The sequence below is a fragment of the Nerophis lumbriciformis genome, linkage group LG06 (genome assembly GCF_033978685.3).
Source record: "Nerophis lumbriciformis linkage group LG06, RoL_Nlum_v2.1, whole genome shotgun sequence".
NCBI classification, from domain to species: domain Eukaryota; kingdom Metazoa; phylum Chordata; class Actinopteri; order Syngnathiformes; family Syngnathidae; genus Nerophis; species Nerophis lumbriciformis.
Window position 1 is genome coordinate 23,706,775 of NC_084553.2, and position 20,902 is coordinate 23,727,676.

The 20,902-nt window shown below is 38.0% G+C and overlaps 1 protein-coding gene across 5 annotated transcripts in view; it reads left to right on the forward strand.

Moving 5' to 3' along the window:
- Positions 1-20,902, forward strand: part of sox6 (SRY-box transcription factor 6) — a 200,241-nt gene that overhangs the window by 155,700 nt on the left and 23,639 nt on the right. For all 5 annotated transcript variants that reach the window (XM_061963933.1, XM_061963936.1, XM_061963937.1 and 2 more), the window contains 3 exons: positions 2,159-2,308; positions 4,274-4,451; positions 4,576-4,763. In XM_061963933.1, coding sequence (XP_061819917.1) covers positions 2,159-2,308; positions 4,274-4,451; positions 4,576-4,763 — 516 coding nt within the window. The remainder of the gene's footprint in view (positions 1-2,158; positions 2,309-4,273; positions 4,452-4,575; positions 4,764-20,902) is intronic.

Consider the following 20,902-nt stretch of genomic DNA (forward strand, 5'->3'; position numbering starts at 1 on the left):
AATCAAATGAATCGGTTTAATCGATAAATCGATGCAGCCCTAGTTGAGATTGTGAATCTCTTTTTCAAGGGAGTCCTGCTACAAACATCTGTAGTGTGGGTGGCATTGGGCATCTTGCCTAAGGGCACAACGACAGTGACAAAATTGAATTTGTGCAAGGAACACTTGTGCAAGGAACACTCAAGTTTATAGACAATCGCTCTACCATCTGATCCATGTGTAGCAGTCTGCTGTGTTGTGTTTGTGATCTTCCCATACTGCCACCTCTCCACGCGGGGCGCAAACCCACGACCATACGAATGAGAGGAGATGTGTGCTAGCCACCAGGCTAAAAGCCAGAGCTGCTAACCCAGTGGCTCGCACACCATTTGAAGCTATCAGGGAGTGAGCTTTACAAACATACAATCCGGCTGGCCCTCGTTACACATGCATGCCATTGCTGTCCTTCATGGCCCTTAATATTAGTGGTAATAGTCATGAATCCCTCTCTAATGCTAAGTTATTGTTGTTTGGCTCTTGGATCCAGACTGATTCCGGTTAAGAGGGCAACCACTACTTTTCATCCTATGGCTCTGACCTGATAATCATTGCTGAAAACGGTCATCCTGACTTTGTCTGATTTGAAGCAGAGTCTAATGATGCTCTTTTTCCGGGACAATAAAGTTCGTCCCACTGACGGTCAGGGGCAAGCCTGTGGACAGGACTGTTAGCAAACATCTGTCCAGCAGATTCTGCTCTTGCCTCGTTTATACAGCCTAAAGTGACAGAGAAGGTATGTAAGCCTCCCATTGGTATCACCCATTTTGTCTTGTCAATCTATAAGACACCCACAGAGCACATTTACCACTGGACATGATTTAGGGGGAGACAAAAGGCTTATTGTGAAGAGAGCAGCGGTGATATCATTGTGGGAACACAATCACTTTGTCATTTCCGTTGGCCATGTTACTATCCCACATCCCCTGCAAGAATTGGCCATTTGTACTGCAGCATATGTGGCACTGATAACTCTTTTTACAGGAGCATTCTTGTGTTCGTATCTGTAGATATGTGCATGGACATAAAGTGCTTTGTTGGTCTTTGGTCTGCATTTACGCTGCCAAAGGTGAGGCCGGTGCGGTCGGGTTACTTTTTTTTCCCATACACACAAATGCAGTCTATATGTGGCCAGTGGAATCAGGAAATGAGACAGAGGTTGCTGATTGGCCAGAGGAAGAGAAATTGGATTCCTCTGACAGCGGCATCAGACTAACAAAACATAAGACTTACCTTGTCTGAAGAGTTAAAAGGGTGCATTGTGTTGATAGAAGGCTACAATAAGTGAAACTGTTCTATTTGCCAGCTCTTCAAAATCTACAGCAGAACACAAAACCCAACTTTAACACTTAAGGTTGCAGGAATGCTCCAAAAACAAAAACAAAATATTCAATTAATTTAATTATCAAAAAATACATAATCACACAGCAACAATGAAAAAATACTAAACCTGACATCGTATCTTTAAACCCCCAGCAGTCTAAGCTTTGGGTGGATAAATAATTTGTGTTTCGAGTCAAAAACAGGCAAACTGTTGGTTAGTGCTTGCCGGGTCACTTAAACCGCCCTCTTGTGTGGTAATGTCAGTAACTGTTGGACATCTAACTGAAGTCCAAGGAAAACGACAGCAGTGTTTTTCATGCAGGTTTCTAAGTTTTCATAATGTGTGTGTTTAACTTAATCTATGATGGCAATTCCACTGAGGTTTTGGGTTTCTACCATTGTTTAATGGGACTGTCTCGCTCGGTCGTTAGGAGTTAAAACTCTGGCCAGAAATGTAAATTGGAAGCTGTATAGATTTAGAGCAATGAGAGGTCTCGTCAAACTTTTCTCTGTGATAAGTGGAAAATAGGGGCTCCAAGTATTCTGAATGTGAGCCATCTCTGTGTGGTTTTCAAGACTGCTGTCTCTCTCTGGGTTCCGTCTTTGAAATACAGTTAAGACCTTTGATGGAGATTCTCTGCCAGCTTCATGGAAAGAGAGGAAAGACGTTACAGAGAGAGATGAAGGCAGACACAGAAGCCGAGAGAATTCTAGGGAGAGGAAAAGACAGAATATAAAACTTTCAGTGTTGGCTGGATTTGAATGTTAACGTCTTGCGGGTTTCTTCGCCTCCCTACAGCAACTGTACACCGCCCAAATCGCCAGCATGCAGGTCTCTCCTGGAGCCAAGATGCCTCCACTCCCGCAGTCCCTCAATGCCAGTGGACCCATTTCTCCATCTTCTTTGAAGAATGATAAGAGTTCCTGCAGCCCTATCACACAAGTCAAGGTACAACCCTCAACTTATTCAGCCCAGTCCTTGAGTAGTACTTGACCCAAGTTGTTGTTGTCTGAATAAACTAGCAACTGTACAGTTGGGACACTGCTGCAGTGTTAGGTCAGCCCCCAACAGTTCATCAATCTGTGGGGCTGTCTTAACCCTCACTCTTCTCAATGGATGTTGTTTCTATGACTATAGCAGCTCGGAAAAGTCATATAATCTCCTAAAACCCATTAAACACTTGGCTGTATCCAAAAAGACGAAATGGCATTACGAGACACATTCTGAAAAAAGTCAAGTAAAATGCTCAGACAAAAAAGGCTAATGGCTAATTTTGTTTGCCTTGTAAACAAATCAGCGGCCGGGTGTATTTTTTTGCTGCTGTTTGGCATTATTCCACAAGACCACCATTGACAGGAAAGGCTATATACACCACATCACCCTTCACTCACCACACTTGGGCCCTAATCAGAAACATACGGCCACTTGGAGTAGCTCAATATCACAATGGAGAATAACCATAAATAGTGTGTTGTAATAACAAGACAGTGCTTGGTTTTTGACGTACTTTCACGAACACACATTGCCATTGTTGTTTCATTGCGATGAGGTGGCGATTTGTCCAGGGTGTACCCTGCCTTCCGCCCGATTGTAGCTGAGATAGGCTCCAATGCCCCCCGCGACCCCGAAGGGAATAAGCGGTAGAAAATGGATGGATGGATGGATGGAATCGTGTGTTGTAATAACAAGACGTACTTTCACGAACACACATTGCCATTGTTGTTTCATTGACAGACTAAACACAGATCAGACATCTTACAAATAAAGTAGAATAAAAAAGGCATTTAGAGAAACAAAAAAATATAAGAATTTTTATATATTGTGTTAACCATCTCTACCTGTAGAAAGAAACACGATTGCTTTTAGTTGTGTTTATGCGCTTTCAGCTTCACTGCATGACAAACTGTTGTTGGCACAGCAATAACAGGGCCTTGGGGCAGCCTCTGTTTGAGCCATATGTTTGGACAAGGAGCCACTTGGGCTTTAAACAAGACTGTCAACAGCAGCACATGTCTTAATTTGGTCTAAAATACTGCTAGATACACAGGGATGTTTGGTTAACATCCAAAACATCATAGAGTGCGTATTGTTTAATGCAAATACTGTATTCTACTCTTTATTGATTTCAGTGTGATTTCCAGAAACCTGTGTGCCATGTCTGAATATTTGAATAAATACATATTTAGTTATATGGACTTATAATAATACATATACTCTAATTGCCAACAAAAGTTGATTCCAAAGTTTACAATTTCTTAACGCTGTTATGGACTGCTAGTTATTATTATTTTATACAAATCCCCCCTCTGTTGGGCAAGCATTTGAGCTATATGACACCATATTTTTAATATGGACATATTGGAGACTGCTATGATTTATCTTACATCCCCCTCAATAAGAATCAAGTACATCAGCAACGACATATATCCTCCTCTGACTTCATTGCTATGTTTATTATTAAGGCTTTTTTCAAAATCACATCCTAAATTTCAGGAGGTGAACATATCAAACTGGTATTGGATACCAAGTATGCACAAAATGAGAAAACAAGCTAATTAAATAGATAATGCAAGTCGACATCTGATGAATGGAACAGCTGTCTTTGATCACTGGCAGCAGTGTTATCTGGTCATTATTTATTCGTCGAACCAGAGCGCACATCCAAAGAGGAGGAGAGTGAGAACAGATGAAGATGTACAGAGAGACAGAAACTGCTTTAATTAGTGCGAACAAAGGCTCTGAGTCACTGTAAAGATGATCACAGTGACACCGCTCGGGAAAAGGGGAGGATGATGCGGAGAAGGGAAGGATGAATCACAATACAGTAATTTAGGAACAGAGAAGAACTGTGCTGCCTGTGAACCTGAAGAAAACATCTGTCCTTTCTCATACTTCCTATCTCTGCTACTGTAGGAGGAAGGTACACAGCCGCTCAATCTTTCGGCTCGGCCAAAGACAACAGACATGGTCAAGTCTCCAACTTCTCCGACACAAAACCTGTTTTCGCTCTGCAAAAGTAGCCCCAACAGTTTTTCCAGCAAGGGTGGTATCCCAAGCCCACTTGGAGGTCTGGGCCGTGGCTCCTCTCTGGGTAAGAACTCAAAGATGGTCATTCACAGGTTCTAAGCTGTTCAATTGCACAGAGTGCGATGAAAGCTACACAAAAAAGCATAGCTACTCTCTGAATAATGAAATTACATTATGTGTTTGTGCAGACATCCTGTCCAGCTTAAACTCCACAGCGCTGTTCGGGGACCAAGACACGGTGATGAAGGCCATCCAGGAGGCTCGTAAAATGAGGGAGCAGATACAAAGAGAACAGCTGCAACACCATCAACAGGGCATGGAGGCTAAGCTGTCTGCCCTGACTGCTGTGGGCCTCAACAACTGCAGGGCTGACAAGGTAAGAACTAACACTAATACACTCTAAGAAATTGTTTCATCTATTTATTTGTTTCTATTTAATACTTAAAAACTTAGTGCGCCAACCTGTTGTATTTTGAATCCATAACGTTTCACTGTCTGCATTTACTTTTACAGTCCATGCTATTAATGTTGTGTCTGCCACCCTTACAACTTATATATGGTGACTTATGTGCAAACAATCTGCCCCTAAGCCCAGACAATGCATGTGTGCCAAAAACAAACCCGACATTTAACATAGATTTGACACGTCATAAAACATAATCTTTTTTTTTTTGAAAGGCCATGCAGCTCCACAGTCTGTTAATGCTGACTGAAATAGTTTAAATAAAAGTTTTGTGCCCTGTCTTATCACAGACCCAAACGCTTAATAATATCTTAGTGTTGTTTCCCAGTTGTATAATTCCACATGGTCCATTATGATTTCTTTATTCAGATACATCGTAGCTTTTCTAAAGTACACAGAAATAGTGGTGGAATAAACTAATAAAAGAAAAGAACATAGTGACTCTAATATCACAGCAATCTTAAGACTACATATATCTTTCATCCGGCTCCTGGGTGATCGAATTGATGAGTACTGGCAGCTTACACATGTGCATGTTGAGAGGGTTTGCTGATGTTGGTGTGAAGGCCGCGACAGGCCATGCCAGTGCCCGGTGTGGACTCCCACGTCTCTGAAGTCTTTGCCCATTTTAAGCATACATGCAAGCCCCTGCGTCCCTCTACAGAGGAAGGGGTTGCTTTGTACCGGAAGCAAACACTCCCTGGGATCCCTTTAAAAATATCTTCAATCAATGAGTCAATCAAGGAGGGAGAAGAAAATCAGTCCTTCTCCCTTCAGTTTGATGCCCTGTTGCCAGTTGGCTGTGAAGAGCAGACAGGAACTGGGAGCGATGCTCATTAATATTTTACCAACTGACACTTTTAACCAACAGCCTCAACTAGGTCAATGTATATGTAAAAAAAGTCAATGAATATCTATTTTGCTTTCCCTCTAATTTGGTGTTTGGAGGACAGCCCTGTGTATGCAGGTGGCAATCAACTATGCTTTTACTGAAGTGGTGCAGGCCACAGAGCGGACATAAACTACGTTTACACTGCAGGCCAGTGGCCTAAATAGGATTTTTTCGAAATATGTTTTTTTCCAGCTCAGTGTTTACACTGCAAGTATAATGTGATCTTTATCAGACTCCAGTATAAATGCACACAGGCCCCAATGTGGCCTCTACGTCACCTGCATGTGCAGTTTGATAAGGTGAAAACAAAGGAAGATGACCAAATTCTGTGAATGAAGAAGGAAGTCACTACTGCTACTACAAAATAAAATAAAAGTTGCCACATATTAAAATTGAGTGGTTTTTTTTGTGGAAAAAAATTGAAGTAATATAATGTATGAATGGATATATATATTGTAATACATTTATATGTTTATGACTGTTTAGTAGAAGAGACGCGGACATCAGCGTAGAGCTATGTTAGCTTTATTTATCAATTCGCTTACATAAACAACTTACGCAATGGACGTAACAAGTAAGCAAATATTCCACAGCGTCAATTCCGGTACTTCAACAATCGCTATTTCTTCGGAATCCAAAACATATATTCGTATGTTATATATAGCCTAATATTTGCGCACTATTGACTAGTGATGTACTGAAAATTTGGCTGCCTAAAAAGACTTTGCTTACCAAAACCGAATGTTGTGATTAAGTATCCACTTCCGCTCGGCCAAAGTTGCATTCGGGTCGCATTTAGGTCGCATTGCGTTTAGACTGGAGTCACATTTGAAAATATCAGATTCCTGGATTCAGACTACATGCTAATGTGCCCTGAATCTGATGGGAAAAGATCAGATTTGAAGCACTTTGGAGCGTTTGGACTGGCAAAACAACTCCGATCTGTGTCACTTGAGGGCAACAAATTCAGATTTGGTTTACAATGTAAACAGAGCCATAGAATTAGGGCTGATGACATTGCTGGGTTGCAATCACGTGACCTAGAGGCACCTTAAGCTGCTGTTTGTTTACCTGCATCAGTCCAGAAAATATTTAAAATGGGATGGAGTGGATTTATACACACTTTTTAGAAAAATATTTTTTTAAATATTTAAACAATTCATCATCATCAAAAGGTTACTGCTCGCTAAGACCTCACTTTATTTGACACACACAGATTTAGAGAAGAAAATATTGGATCATGTCTTTACAGCTGGAGGGGTCCACAAATTAAGCATAAATTAGTGAAAGACAAAATGGATTTAATTGTGCATCGCTAAGTAACGTATTTGATTGACATGTAGTACAGTGCAACTGTGATTGTGACGCTAATGAAAGAAAGGATACGATTGTTTGCAGTTGATTTCCTGCTACAAATATTAGTGTCATCTACAATTCATTTCTGCAGTTGTTTTTATGATGTAACGTTCATATTTTGTCTCATTATTGAGCTGTAAATGTCCCTATTCAGCAATGTTTGCTTGCGATATCAAGATTCATAGGCTGTTGAGCTTATGGGAGATTTATCTAGTTAATTAATACTATTAAGGATATTTTCTTGATGCTAACAAATAGCACCACAGATGTTATTAGGGGTTGATCTGTGTCGAACAAAGCACTTGGATTTCCTGTACAACAACAACTAAGCTTTTAGTTTCTCTTATGAAAATTGACAAAGAAAATACGGTGGTTTGGACCAACTATCACAATATTTATTACGAGGACTTAATATGATGTTAATTTATTTGCACACAAACTAATGTGAGCTTTTACCCTTTTTACATTTAGTTCTGCTCTCAAAAACTACTAATATAGTAGAGAATAAACTTGATTGCATCACAGAAAGTTTCTCAAAAAAATAAAATGTTAAAACAAACATTTTACAAAGTGATCGCTGCAGACACAAGCGGTGCGATTGTATTCCACAAGATGATGAATGTGACATTTTTAAGAGCCATGTTCTTCGACGTACATTTTGTTTTTTTGCCCTGATTTTATTACCTTTATGAACCACTTCTTTTGGGACTCCAGGAAAGCTCTTTTCTATCTCTTTATTTGAACGACTGTAGAGGACAGAACAGCAATACGGCATTTTCTGCTCAAACTCCACACTCACTCTCACTTGTTTTAATGCTACGCTAAAGCTGCTTGACCAACGTGTGAATTAAGCCGCGAAGAAGAAAAACGGATGTGACGTCATATGCAACCCAGCAATAAAGCTTTAGTTTCACTTGCCTACACTTTATTCATTTAATTGAATTGCCCTTACACTTCTTTTAGCTATTTGTCTTTCAGTAGTCGTGTAATGTAGTGTTTAGTAGTGTTCTCGGCCCAAAAAAGTTTTATCATCATAATCTCAAAAGTCCCAATTTACACCATAAAATGCAATATGGAAAAGAAGATCTCTTTGGAGAAGCCAGTGCAGCCATGGCGTGTGAACGTGCTTTGACCTGACATGCAGCAACTCAACAACACTTGCATTGAATTATGTTCGACAGCTACGTTATGAAGCTGGAGTGCACAATGTTGACGGTTAACAAAAAAAAGATGATTAGGATTATCTGAACCAGATAAAGTCTTCTGTCTTCTGCAGAAAACAGGCGGACAAATCTGACTTGCAACGCTTCAACTACTGGGTGTGCAATAGCCTCTTGTCCAGCCTAACTATCCCTCCAGTCAAACCCCCACAAATAAGTGGATTTGTTTTATTTCCTCTCCTTTACTTTATCAGGATTGAGGGCAGACAGCTGTAGTGCCTACCTGTACATGGACATTTCTAAAACAATGTATTCTGATGTAAGGCAACTTCTTTTTCTCAATACGGCCTTTCGTCAGCCTGCATTTTCCTTAGAATAAGCACTCATTGTCCTTTCAAATAATAACAAAAACATATTACATAAGTGGAAAAAGTCTGCTTGGGTAATTTATTGCTGTTCATTACATCACCTGTGTGTCTCTCAGCGACACCTAACACCAGACCGCTGTGTTTAGCCCGGGCAAATTGTAGCGTCGTAGAAATGATGTCACCTTTTATTTCTAGTGTCAGCTTCCCAATTAGAAAGGTGTAAAATTAGAGGCCCTCTCATTTGGCCCATCACCGTCAGCCTCATAACGCTGCTATAGAGAACAGCGAGACATGAGTTGGCGAGAGAGAGCCAACGGACTAGAAAGGTTTGAATGGGGCGGATAAAAGGTTTCATTCTGGTCAGTTACAGAATATGAATATTTCAAGGAAGTGCCTCACCTGCCATGAATATGATGTAGTCTTCCAGATCTCCCCTTCCAGTCTCTTGTTTGTGAGTTTATCACGGTGAGAGCTTACATGAGGACGATTGTGGAAAGGTAACATAAATGGGATTAAGGAGAGGTTAAGATCATCCAGTGCAGCTGTGTTAGAGGGGGATATTAAATATTGATTTATCCCACTGCAAAGACCGGGCAGAAGAGTGGGCTAAGTGCTGCTTACAGTTGGATCCTTTCATCTTTTCTTACAAAGTGTATCTGATCAGGACAATGCCTTCCTCCCTAACCTTTATCGTTACTTGCGCTTTCCTCTCTCCATCCTGGCCACCAACCTAAGAACACTATGTAGACACGTCTGTTCTAGAAAATGAAAGCCTTTTAACCCGAGGATGTGTAAAATATTCATACTCAACGGGAGGCAGTGTTCTTGCTTGTCTTTTTATTTGTCTTTTTTTTCCTAGTGTATATCCCCTCAGTACAATAAAACCTTTTACAACCCTCCCACAATTTATCTTTTTGAAATATTAATCCAAAGGTATTATTGTCTGCAGAGGGCAATTACTTTGTTCCATTATTTACTCTTTCTTCCCTACCCAGAGGAGGCTTTTACCAAGAAGGCAGCAATATGCCTACAGTCAAATCCACTGGCTGTGAATCCATTTGTAACCATTTGAATTGTTTCCTTCTGTTACTGTAGCTATAAACAGACTCAGTCATGGGTGAATGAAAAAACAAGCATCTGTATGTTTCCACTCATACAAATACATACAGGGTAAACATAGGTGGCCTAGCTTCTTCGATACATTTTTCTTACTTTAGCAGAACAAATAATACAATACATCACATTCATACAGTCATCATTGAGTTAAAGGGGAACTGCACTTTTTTTGGAATGTTGCCTATCGTTCACAATCATTATGAAAGACTTGATGACGGATGGATTTTTTTTTTTAATGCATTCTAAATGTTAAATAAATTCAATCAAAAGTCCGGTTACAATGAAGCTTATGGGAGACGTTCAAGGGTAGCCAATTGAAGGGGGGACAAGCGCTTTTCTTGTCATTCTTGCCAGTTCCAGATCTTGAAATGGCTGTCAAAGTGTCCCAAGTTATCGGATTACATCCTAAGCCATCTACTTTTCAGGTGAGATGCATGATTTATGATCTACAATAAACTTACAGGGCGAGAAAACAACAGACCACTCGATGATGTAAACATCGACACACACGGAAGTGATCATGTTGCCACTAGAAAATATTTTTTCTGCGTTAGCGCTTATAATAACAATATCACCAATACTTTGTTAATATTCAAGTCACGAAATGTAAAATGAGTATATTTCGCACTTTTTGAATGGTTATTATCGGATTTTATGGGCGGAATAACAGTGCTCCCATTGGACTTTTATTTACGTTTATTTTATTTTTAGAATGCATTAAAAAAAAAATCCATCTGTCATGTCTTTCTTAATGATTGGGAATAGGCAACATTCCAAAATAAGTGCAGTTCCTCTTTAAATGTATCTATTGTATATTTAAGAGTTGGCTATTTTGTGACCAAGCAGCTGTGTGGCAAGTAGGAGCATAGCACTGAATTATCAGCCCCCATACACAAGACTACTAGAGGGCCCCTATCCTATCCTATACCCATCGTTGCCACCACATATGCACTAAACAACTAATTATTGCATGGAATTAATTGAAAACAGCTTTTTAAACCACATATAAAAACCTTAATTAGGGTTATGACTGTTTAAAGACAGACTTAACATATACAGAATATATCTAGATAAACCTCCTAATAGCATTCACACCTATAGTTTAGTGTTGTTAGTTTGTTTAAAAAATGCATTTAAATAATCATATTTCCTGTCATTATTCACCTAAATATGATTATAACTCAAATATTCCTTTACTTCAGAGTGTGAGGTAAAGATTTGCTGTCATCAGTATATAATACGAATCATAAAAATACATCATTATTATTATGATGATATTATTGTTAGTGCATCTCCTGAAGGGGTTAAGTCTTCCCCTGTCTTTAAAAACTAGTGACACCTGTGTTTCTAACCTTAATTGAGGGTCTTTGAACGCGACACAGTTATGGGCAATGAGTTGCAAAAGTGAAACTTGTATATAACTTTCTCCTCTGCTACCACAAATAGAATTGAATAGATTAATTATATTTGTTATCTTCTTTCTATCACTTCTCCTTGTTCCAAAATGCTGGGATGTGAATGCTTAAAAGTGAGCTTTGATGACGTTATGCCCCCATAGTTGAGTCAACTGTTAGATGCAAGGGTTGCCACTATCCAGGTGGAATGAACCATTTTGCATTTTTGATAGGGCGTTGTAAAGTTAGTCATATATATTCTTAACTTGATTCAAACAACCTTTTCACTGAACGTTCACCACTATATTCATTTTATATTACTATTGATTATGTTTTTTGTTTTAAAAGTACATATTTAAATGGCAAAAACAATCTTCAAACTTTACAAAAGCCCAGGGAGTCCCTTTTGTTTGGGCCCCAGGTTCAACAGCCCCACTTACCCCCCAATTCGATTCCATCGATGGCAAGTACCATATGGGCCTGATGTACTTAGAGTCAAATACCATGTGCTAAACAGTGTGTGCAAACAAACATACAATTGCAAGTACTACTCGTGGGCGTGTTGCGAGTCATCTACTGAAGCAGACCGCCTTATTTAAATTAAGTTTTTGTGTGTACTTTACAGGGCTTTTACCAGGGAGACATTTGATCATTTACTGCACAAATCTGTTATTGTGTTGCGTTCTGCTCTGTTTTTAAACATGCAGCAAACATATACCACTTTTTGGGGGGATTTTAGATGCAGTCCTACGGTGCATTTTTTTTTGCGCACTTACGGTGCCCTTTTGGGCACTAACTGTGAATGTGAAGAACAATATGCAAGAACATACATATTGCAATATTTTTTTTTTTTCACATAGGAGATATGTTAATAATATACCTTCTGAATGAAAAATCTAACGTCATTAAAAGAAAACACCAGCATACATAAACACACATAAATTCAATTTGTTTTAATCATCTTCCTAAGTCATCCAGCAGCTACAAATTATAAAATGATGTTGCAGATGAGACTTAACAGGCATACCGTAGGATTGAACTGATGCACAGTCGCCTCCTTTCTCACAGCCGTGTGTGTAACTGTCAGTTTGCACATACTTTTCAGGCGTCCTAGATAAAGATGCAAAATTGCGCTCGCAGTGGAGTTTTATTGTTGATAAATCAAACTGCGTGTGCTTAATAATTACCGTATGTTTGCATCTTATCCTCCCAGAATTGTGGGCGTTCTGATTATCGCATATAGTTCGCATATTCATCACCACAGACACGCTAAATGGATTGTGATCTTATTCTGCTCACGAAAGAGACACACTCCTTTGTACACACTTTTCGTAGTTCAGCTTTGCATGTACTAGCAAGTTTTTAGTACACGCAAACATTTAGTATATCAAGCCCTATGTGTAGTGCAGGGGTCGGCAACCCAAAATCATAGCCATATTAAACCAAAAATAAAAATCTGTCTGGAGCCGCAAAAAATTAAAAGCATTATGTAAGTGCTATGATGAATGCAACACATGATGTAAGTGTCTATATTAGCTATATTAGCCTACTATCAAAATAAATATGTGTCGCAGGCTGGCGCTAACCTTCGTTGACAGAAATGTTAAAATGTAATATTTATTATACATATTTTTAAAACATTGGAAAAAATTTGTAAAATGGAGGACATAAGGAAATTATATTAAACGAGCTCAAATATACCTACAAACGAGGCATAATGATGCAACATGCACATACAGCTAGCCTAAATAGCATGTTAGCATCAATTAGTTAGACCAAATATGCCTGATTAGCACGACAACAAGTCAATAACATCATCAAAACTCACCTTGGCGGTATAGCTCGGTTGGTAGAGTGGCCGTGCCAGCAACTTGAGGGTTGCAGGTTCGATCCCCGCTTCCGCCATCCGAGTCAATGCCGTTGTGTCCTTGGGCAAGACACTTTACCCACCTGCTCCCAGTGCCCACCCACACTGGTTTAAATGTAACTTAGATATTGGGTTTCACTATGTAAAGCGCTTTGAGTCACTAGAGAAAAGCGCTATATAAATATAATTCACTTCACTTCACTTCACCTTTGTGCATTCGAATACAAACAGCATAACACGTTTGGTAAACAAAATGAGACAAATGAGTGACATAAAACACGTCTTTCTGTGGCAGCATCGAAGAAAGTTGTACATTTAAACAAACTACGGTGATTTCAGGCACCGCTGAAATCAGTAGGGCAAAACGGCGCTGGCCAAATACTCTCATCAGTGAAGCATGTTTAATATAAACAGTGGGATTTCTAACAATTAGAACTGTTTGTGTCATGTGTGTCCGACAGAAACCATATTATAACAAAAAATATATTTAGGGACGTGTACACTAGAGCAGTTAAAGTGTACCAAACAAATCACAATACTGTTGGCCCCTAGAAACATTTTGGCTCATGATTTGGCACTGGGACAACCTCTGCCAGTCAGGTGTGGCTGATTTTGTGATACTTTCTCTTGTATTACTTTAGTTAGAATTTGCCTTTGTCATGACCCAGGAGGTCCTGTGAGATAAAATATATTCCTCTGCTGACATGTTTCGAGCTGCAATCAAAAGGTGAAAGGCCAGTATTAACCTATTGAAGTGGCCCCGTTGCCCTACAGCTCCCCCTCTCCTCAGTATTGATGACTACAATTGTCCATTTCCCCTATCTAAATCTCAGCCTGTAAATATTCAGATGGAGCTTACACTTCTCCTAACCTATTGGTTGTGGTGCTTACACGGGTCCCGCCTGCCTGCATATGTGTGTACATGTGCATGTGTGCTTGTGATGCTGGGCTCTATTGAGGCAAAGCCCTCACAAAGACTTTGAATATAATCTTGTCTGGTCTGTCGCCCTGGAAGCAATTTTCTGCTCCTTTTCGACCGCTGTCTTGGAAATTGCAAAGCAAAGCGTTTTGGCTGCAGTGTAAATCCTTGGCATACAAGGGTTTGCCCATCCTAATTAGATTACTCCAAGCTCCCACATGATGACTATAGCCAGCAAGTGGTATTGTGACAATTGCTTACATTAATGCTTTGTCCAATTGTTCCAATTGCCCATGAAATAAAACTGAATACGATTGGGCCTGCAGATTCATGAGTTTCATCTCGTCTTGTACCAAAACGTCTTCAAGACCGCATCTTGGTTGAGTAATTTGGCGGTGGTTGAGCCACAACTCTTTTGTGCAGCTGTTATTTTAAACTGGTGTACTTCAAAAAGAAAAAGAATGTGAAGTTGCACTCAACACAAAAAGATGAGCCACAAACTATTGTTTTAGGTCAATGCTTTTGTTACAGTTGGAACACAATACATCTAGTGCCAATAACAACTAAAACTGGACCATTTTATACCACATACAATTTTATATTGTAATATAATATAACAATCAACTGACCATTATTTTTTTGAACACATTACCGTATTTTTCGGATTATAAATCGCAGTTTTTTTCGTAGTTTGGCCTGGAGCGACTTATGTGTGAAATTATTAACACATTACAGTAAAATATCAAATAATATTATTCATCTCATTCACGTAAGAGACTAGACGTGTATCAGCAATCGTCACACACACGTTCTCAGTTCATTATTTATGCCTTCATATAACGTACACTTATTCAGCCTGTTGTTCACTATTCTTTATTTATTTTAAATTGCTTTTCAAATTTCTATTCTTGGTGTTGGATTTTATCAAATAAATTTCCCCCAAAAATGTGACTTATACTCTAGTGCGACTTATATATGTTTTTCTTCTTCTTTATTATGCATTTTCGGCCGGTGCGATTTATACTCCGGAGCGATTTATAATCCGAAAAATAGGGTAATTGAATTGAAGTTTCATCATTACTGATGCATTATAACATATTAGATTACATTTAAAAAAATCATAGATGGTGTTGGATATACTGTATACCCTAGGCTGACCATATTCTGAAATCCCAAAAAGAGGACACATATAAGCGTGCCAAGGGGGGCAGCAGGACTAGGTGAAAATTTGCCAATGATACTCGAACTTGCTTTATAAATAATATATTTATTTAAATAAAGCATTTTTTCTCCTCTGTTGACAGCAGTGTTGGTGCTAGGAATTTTCGAATTGGGGTCCCAGGGACCCCATCAAGTCATAAAAATGGGGTCCCACTTATTTGTAAGCGTTTTGAAAAAAAAAAGATAAACGTATGCATTATCCTGTTATATCTCACATTCTATATTGTGTTTGGGAAAAAAGTTGTCATAAACGTTACTTATTTCATTAAAATTTTTTTGTAAAAAATGAAAACAAATTTGTATACATATGTAAATGTATTCAGTTATAAACATTCATTCACTTTCCTATTTCCTTTATGGATCTAAACTTTACCACTGCTGGTAGTTTTTTCTATGTTCTTATTTCATAAGTTGTAGGTGTATTTATTTCAGTATAAAAGTGTAAAAAGTGTTTTGCTTCGGGCATGAAATGATGATAATGGTGTGCCAGGGCATACATACATTTTATATTTATCGCTTGAATCTCTGGAGTCTACATCAACTTCAGATCTATCCCTCATTTCAAAATGTTTTAGTTTTTTTTATGTTGTTTTTTTGTTTGTTTTCCGCCCTTTTTTGTCAAACAAAACTGTTTTTAATGGCAAACACACAAAATATGCAAAATCTTCCACCAAAAATATTTTTCAAAGTGGAATATTTGATGTGAAGTAATCGGAACCTCGGTCAATAATTCATAATAACATTGATTTTGATTCAATATTATGTTTTGAGCAATGACATTTTGAAAGAAAAAAAAAACAGCTTTGTTTTATTAGTCAACATTGCAACTTTTTCTAAATTACATTTCACCTTTAAGCTTTTTTATTTCACTTTTGTTATGTTTTTGTTTATTTTAATAGTTTTTTTAGAATGTGCCGTGGGTCTTTAAAACATTAGCTGTGGGCCGCAAATGGCCTCCGGGGCACACTTTTGACACGCCTGCTATAGATAATAAAAAATTAAATATGATTAATCTATGGATAAAAAGCAGAGCCTGGCGACGCATGTGCGTTTATCATAACTCTCTCGCTCTCTCTGTCTCTGCCCCTCCCTCATGAATGCTGCTGCATGTGCACACCTTCACAATTTGTTTTGTTTTCAACCCCTTCTTAACCCTGAACGTACATTGAAAATACACGCAACACTAACTCAAAATGCCGGACATTTGAGGCATTTAAGAAACTCCGCCCGGACAGCCCCGCAAAAGAGGACATGTCCGGGGAAAAGACGCCGTATGGTCAGTCTAGTATACCCTGAAAAAATATAATATAGGCTGTTTATACATAGCCAACATATGTATATAATATATGATATCATATATACATATGAAGCTTTATACATATATATATATAAAGCTACATATAGCTTTATTTATCAACTCACTTACGTAAACACTTACGCAATTTTTGTAACATCTAAACAAATATACCACAGCGTACACTTCAATTCTAGTCTTTCAACAATATACACACATACATATATATATATAAATTTATATATATATATATATATATATATATATATATATATAGATATATATATGTTCTGGCTTGGCATTTTGGTGGAGGCGGTAACCCCCACAGCTTTGACCTTTTTTCCCACCTTCCTAAAGGGCGCCGTCTCCCTGTAATGTATGTCTGCTCTTGAATGGGATTGTGCTGAAAATCTGAATTTCCCCTCCGGGACTAATAAGGTAAACGAATGACAAATGACGAATATAATTATATACATATACTGTATATATATATATATATATATATATATATATATATATATATATATATATATACATATACATATATATATATTTATATATATATATATATATACATACTGTAAATAATGGGCTTCACGGTGGCAGAGGGGTTAGTGCATCTGCCTCACAATACGAAGGTCCTGAGTAGTCTTGGGTTCAATCCCGGGCTCGGGATCTTTCTGTGTGGAGTTTGCATGTTCTCCCCGTGACTGCGTGGGTTCCCTCCGGGTACTCCGGCTTCCTCCCACCTCCAAAGACATGCACCTGGGGATAGGTTGATTGGCAACACTAAATTGGCCCTAGTGTGTGAATGTGAGTGTGAATGTTGTCTGTCTATCTGTGTTGGCCCTGCGATGAGGTGACGACTTGTCCAGGGTGTACCCCGCCTTCCGCCCGATTGTAGCTGAGATAGGCTCCAGCGCCCCCCGCGACCCCAAAGGGAATAAGCGGTAGAAAATGGATGGATGGATGTAAATAATGTTTTACATTATTTACAGTATGTGTATGTATGTATATATATATATGTATATATATATATATATATATATATATATATATATATATATATATATATATATATATATATATACTGTATATATATACTGTATATATATACTGTATATATATTAAGGGACAAGCGGTAGAAAATGGTTGGATGGATGGATATATTTATATATACATATGTATGTATATATGTCGTTGTCGTTTGCGACTGACAACGACAAAGCAACTTTGGAGACAGTAATCCTGATTTACTGACTCTAAGAACTAATCACAAACCAATCCATACATTTTTGTGCCTAAATCTCGCTAACCATGGAAGGCGGCACACAGTGTAAACCAATCAGAAGCAACCTTTGCGTCTTTGTTTTTCACACACACCTCAGCGCAGGGTGTAAATCTAGTATCTTTCCAACTCCTCTTAGTGGTTTTCTTTCTCAAAAGCGGCTAGCAAAAAATTGAGCAACTTTTTTGAATGTTTGGAAACATGAAAGCGCACATTGTAGTGGGTTTACATAATTCACCCACGGAATTTGAGATAGGATTGGAGAGTTCCGGTCGGCGGTTTTGAAGGGAACACATTTCCGTTGTTGTGCACACATTAGAGAAAGGCACGTATGTAAAGTACTGCTCCATTGTTATTGCAAGTTGTTACACGTCATTAAAACAATTAGCTCCCTATTTTGACACCCCTCCTTCGACGTCCGTCCTTACGTGCCACAATATCACTGTAATGTCCTTAATGTACAAGCGGTGCTGCTGTGAGCTTTTCCTCTCAGGCTGTCGACTGAATGTCTGCTCTTAGACATCTTGTACTGAAAACACATTTTGTTGTACTTTTAAGTGCCATTACAATGAAGTTATTTCCATTCTCGTCAGAACAGGGAGGAGACGCACATGCACAAAGCTGCCGCTGTTTCTGCCTTGGTTGAGATGAAAATGTTTCATCACTGTCATGCTTGAAATAAAAACTATCGTTCATGTTAATGAGCCAGGCATAGATTTGGTTCGTTTGTGACTTTTACAACCCTTCAGTCTTTTGATCAAGTTTGATATTCTAACATTAAATGATGTAGAACAAATAAAAATACAACTAAACTTAAACTTAGTATCATAACAATAAAATTAATTTACAGTTGTAATCATCATTTGCATTTTTTAACTCACAAATCTTCTTATCTTTATGCTTATGGATTAAAATTTTGTGAAGTTAAAAGTTCTATTACTTGCTAATTATTAATACAGGCACCGCCTGTTTTGTATGTGCCTATTTAAAAAATAAACACATGACATTGTTCTGACATGAGACATGACACTTTTAATTTTCTTTTCACCATGCAAAGCCTTCATCTGTATCGAATCACATCGAATCGTATTGAATTGTATTGTTTTAGAAAGTATTGTTAGTGAATCGTATCTTAACCCGTGTGTCAAGATTCATATTGGATCGCCATTAAAGGTAAAGTTGCACACCCCTAATATATATATATACATATATATATATATATATACATATATATATATATATATATATATATATATATATATATATATATATATATATATATATATATATATATATATATATATATATATATATATATATGCTAAATTTATTTTATTGTTTTGATTTTGTACGGTGTCCTTGAGTGCCCAGAAAGGCGCCTTATAAGTGAAATGTATTATTATTATTATTATTATTAAATATTAGGGCTGCAACAGTTATGTATTGATTAATTCAATTATGAAAAAAGCTTATTATTTATGACTATGTTGCTTTGATTAATTGTTTAAAGAGTGTAACTAATAAGAATTGATCAAATCCAGACCACATGGAGTGCCCAGAACTTTAAATAAGCGAATATATTTTCCATACACCCACTGCAATTGAGCGCACATGAGAGCGGTGGTGTGTGGGTGCCGTGATCTGTGTGGCGGCTCACAGCAAAGAGGTTTTTAATTTAACATTTTTATTGTTGCATGTTAAAAGTTGAATTTCAGTGTTGATGATGTCGAAAAAATGTATAAATATTATGACAAGCAGAACATTTTTAGTTATGTTCAATTATTTACCCTAAAATACACACAATGGCCATAAAGTGTGTTTAATCTGATTACTCGATTACTAAAGTAATTGATAGCTGCAGTCATACTAAATTTATTTTTATGCAGTATATCAAACTATAATGATGACAATAAATAGACATCACATAGATAATGATAATAACAACAACATAAATAATAATAACAACCTTGTTATGCCCCTGGTGAACAAAATGCTGATAACATAGTGAACACATTGATATTCATAATAATAATAAAAACTTAAACTCAGTTTATTGAATTTGCATTTAAATGTCAATTTTAAACCAACTTTCCAGTTATTCATACATAATGTATATTTTAAATAAACTCAAAAAGGGCACATTGTGTGAGGTTGACTTTCCCTTCCAATAAGAAACAAGTCATCCTGAATAATGACACCATATTCTTTTATTAAAGACAAACAATAAACACCATATTGGCACCAAGCCCAGAATGGGGTGAGCTATCCATCTCTACAGTTTAAACCCCCTAATTTAATCAAAAGCCGTCGGCCTTACTCTTTTAAACAGATGAGGTGATTCTCTGGCAGCGCAAATGGAGGCGAAATATGTCTCCTCTGTGTGATGCTGAAGACGACGAGCACAGCAGCAGCACAGATGCCAACCTTTTGTGGCTGCTACTGTTGATTCTGCTGCTGCCTGCATTAGCCTTAACAAAGGCAGAGCTACGGTTTAAAAAAAGAGAGCAACAGTCGGCATGAAAGGAACTGTGGGTTTACCGCATGGCTGGATGTGCTTAACATTTAAATGGCTCAAAACTCACAAAAAACTACTGGAAAGCTGCAGGCTTATAAATAACATGGCAACTGGTTACAATAAAAATACAAAACAGATGAGCGTTGAGCTGTGATGAGCTGTAGCAATGTGAAAGTGCAGCCTTTGTCTCCATCAGACTGTTGAGAGGTTTGCGCTTAGATCCTCTGAGACGTCTTTCGAGGGCCACAGACCACAGTGACGACTGAAACACGATACATAAAACCCCATATTGTGGTCACAAAGCCTTCAACTTGCCTCACGCCAGGTGTGTGATATAACCAGAGCCAGTTTAGCACATTATCAAACTTAAGTGGCTGTTTAGGGTTCTGTAGCTGTTAAAGGTCCCAAATATGAAAATGTCATTGTGCTATTATTTTTCCCATGAAGAAAAGCATTACAAGAGAATGCTGAATCCACTTAGAAACTACCTGTACTTTTACCTACAGAAGTGTGAGGACGAAAGTGACTAGTGCCTGTATAAAATGGGTCCTATTAAGCAAAGCCAAATTCTCTTACCTGTTGGTACCTGTTTTTGTGTATTTGGGATCCCCATAAGTTCCAAAAATTTGAAATCTTACCAATGAGGCATGGCGGAGATATTT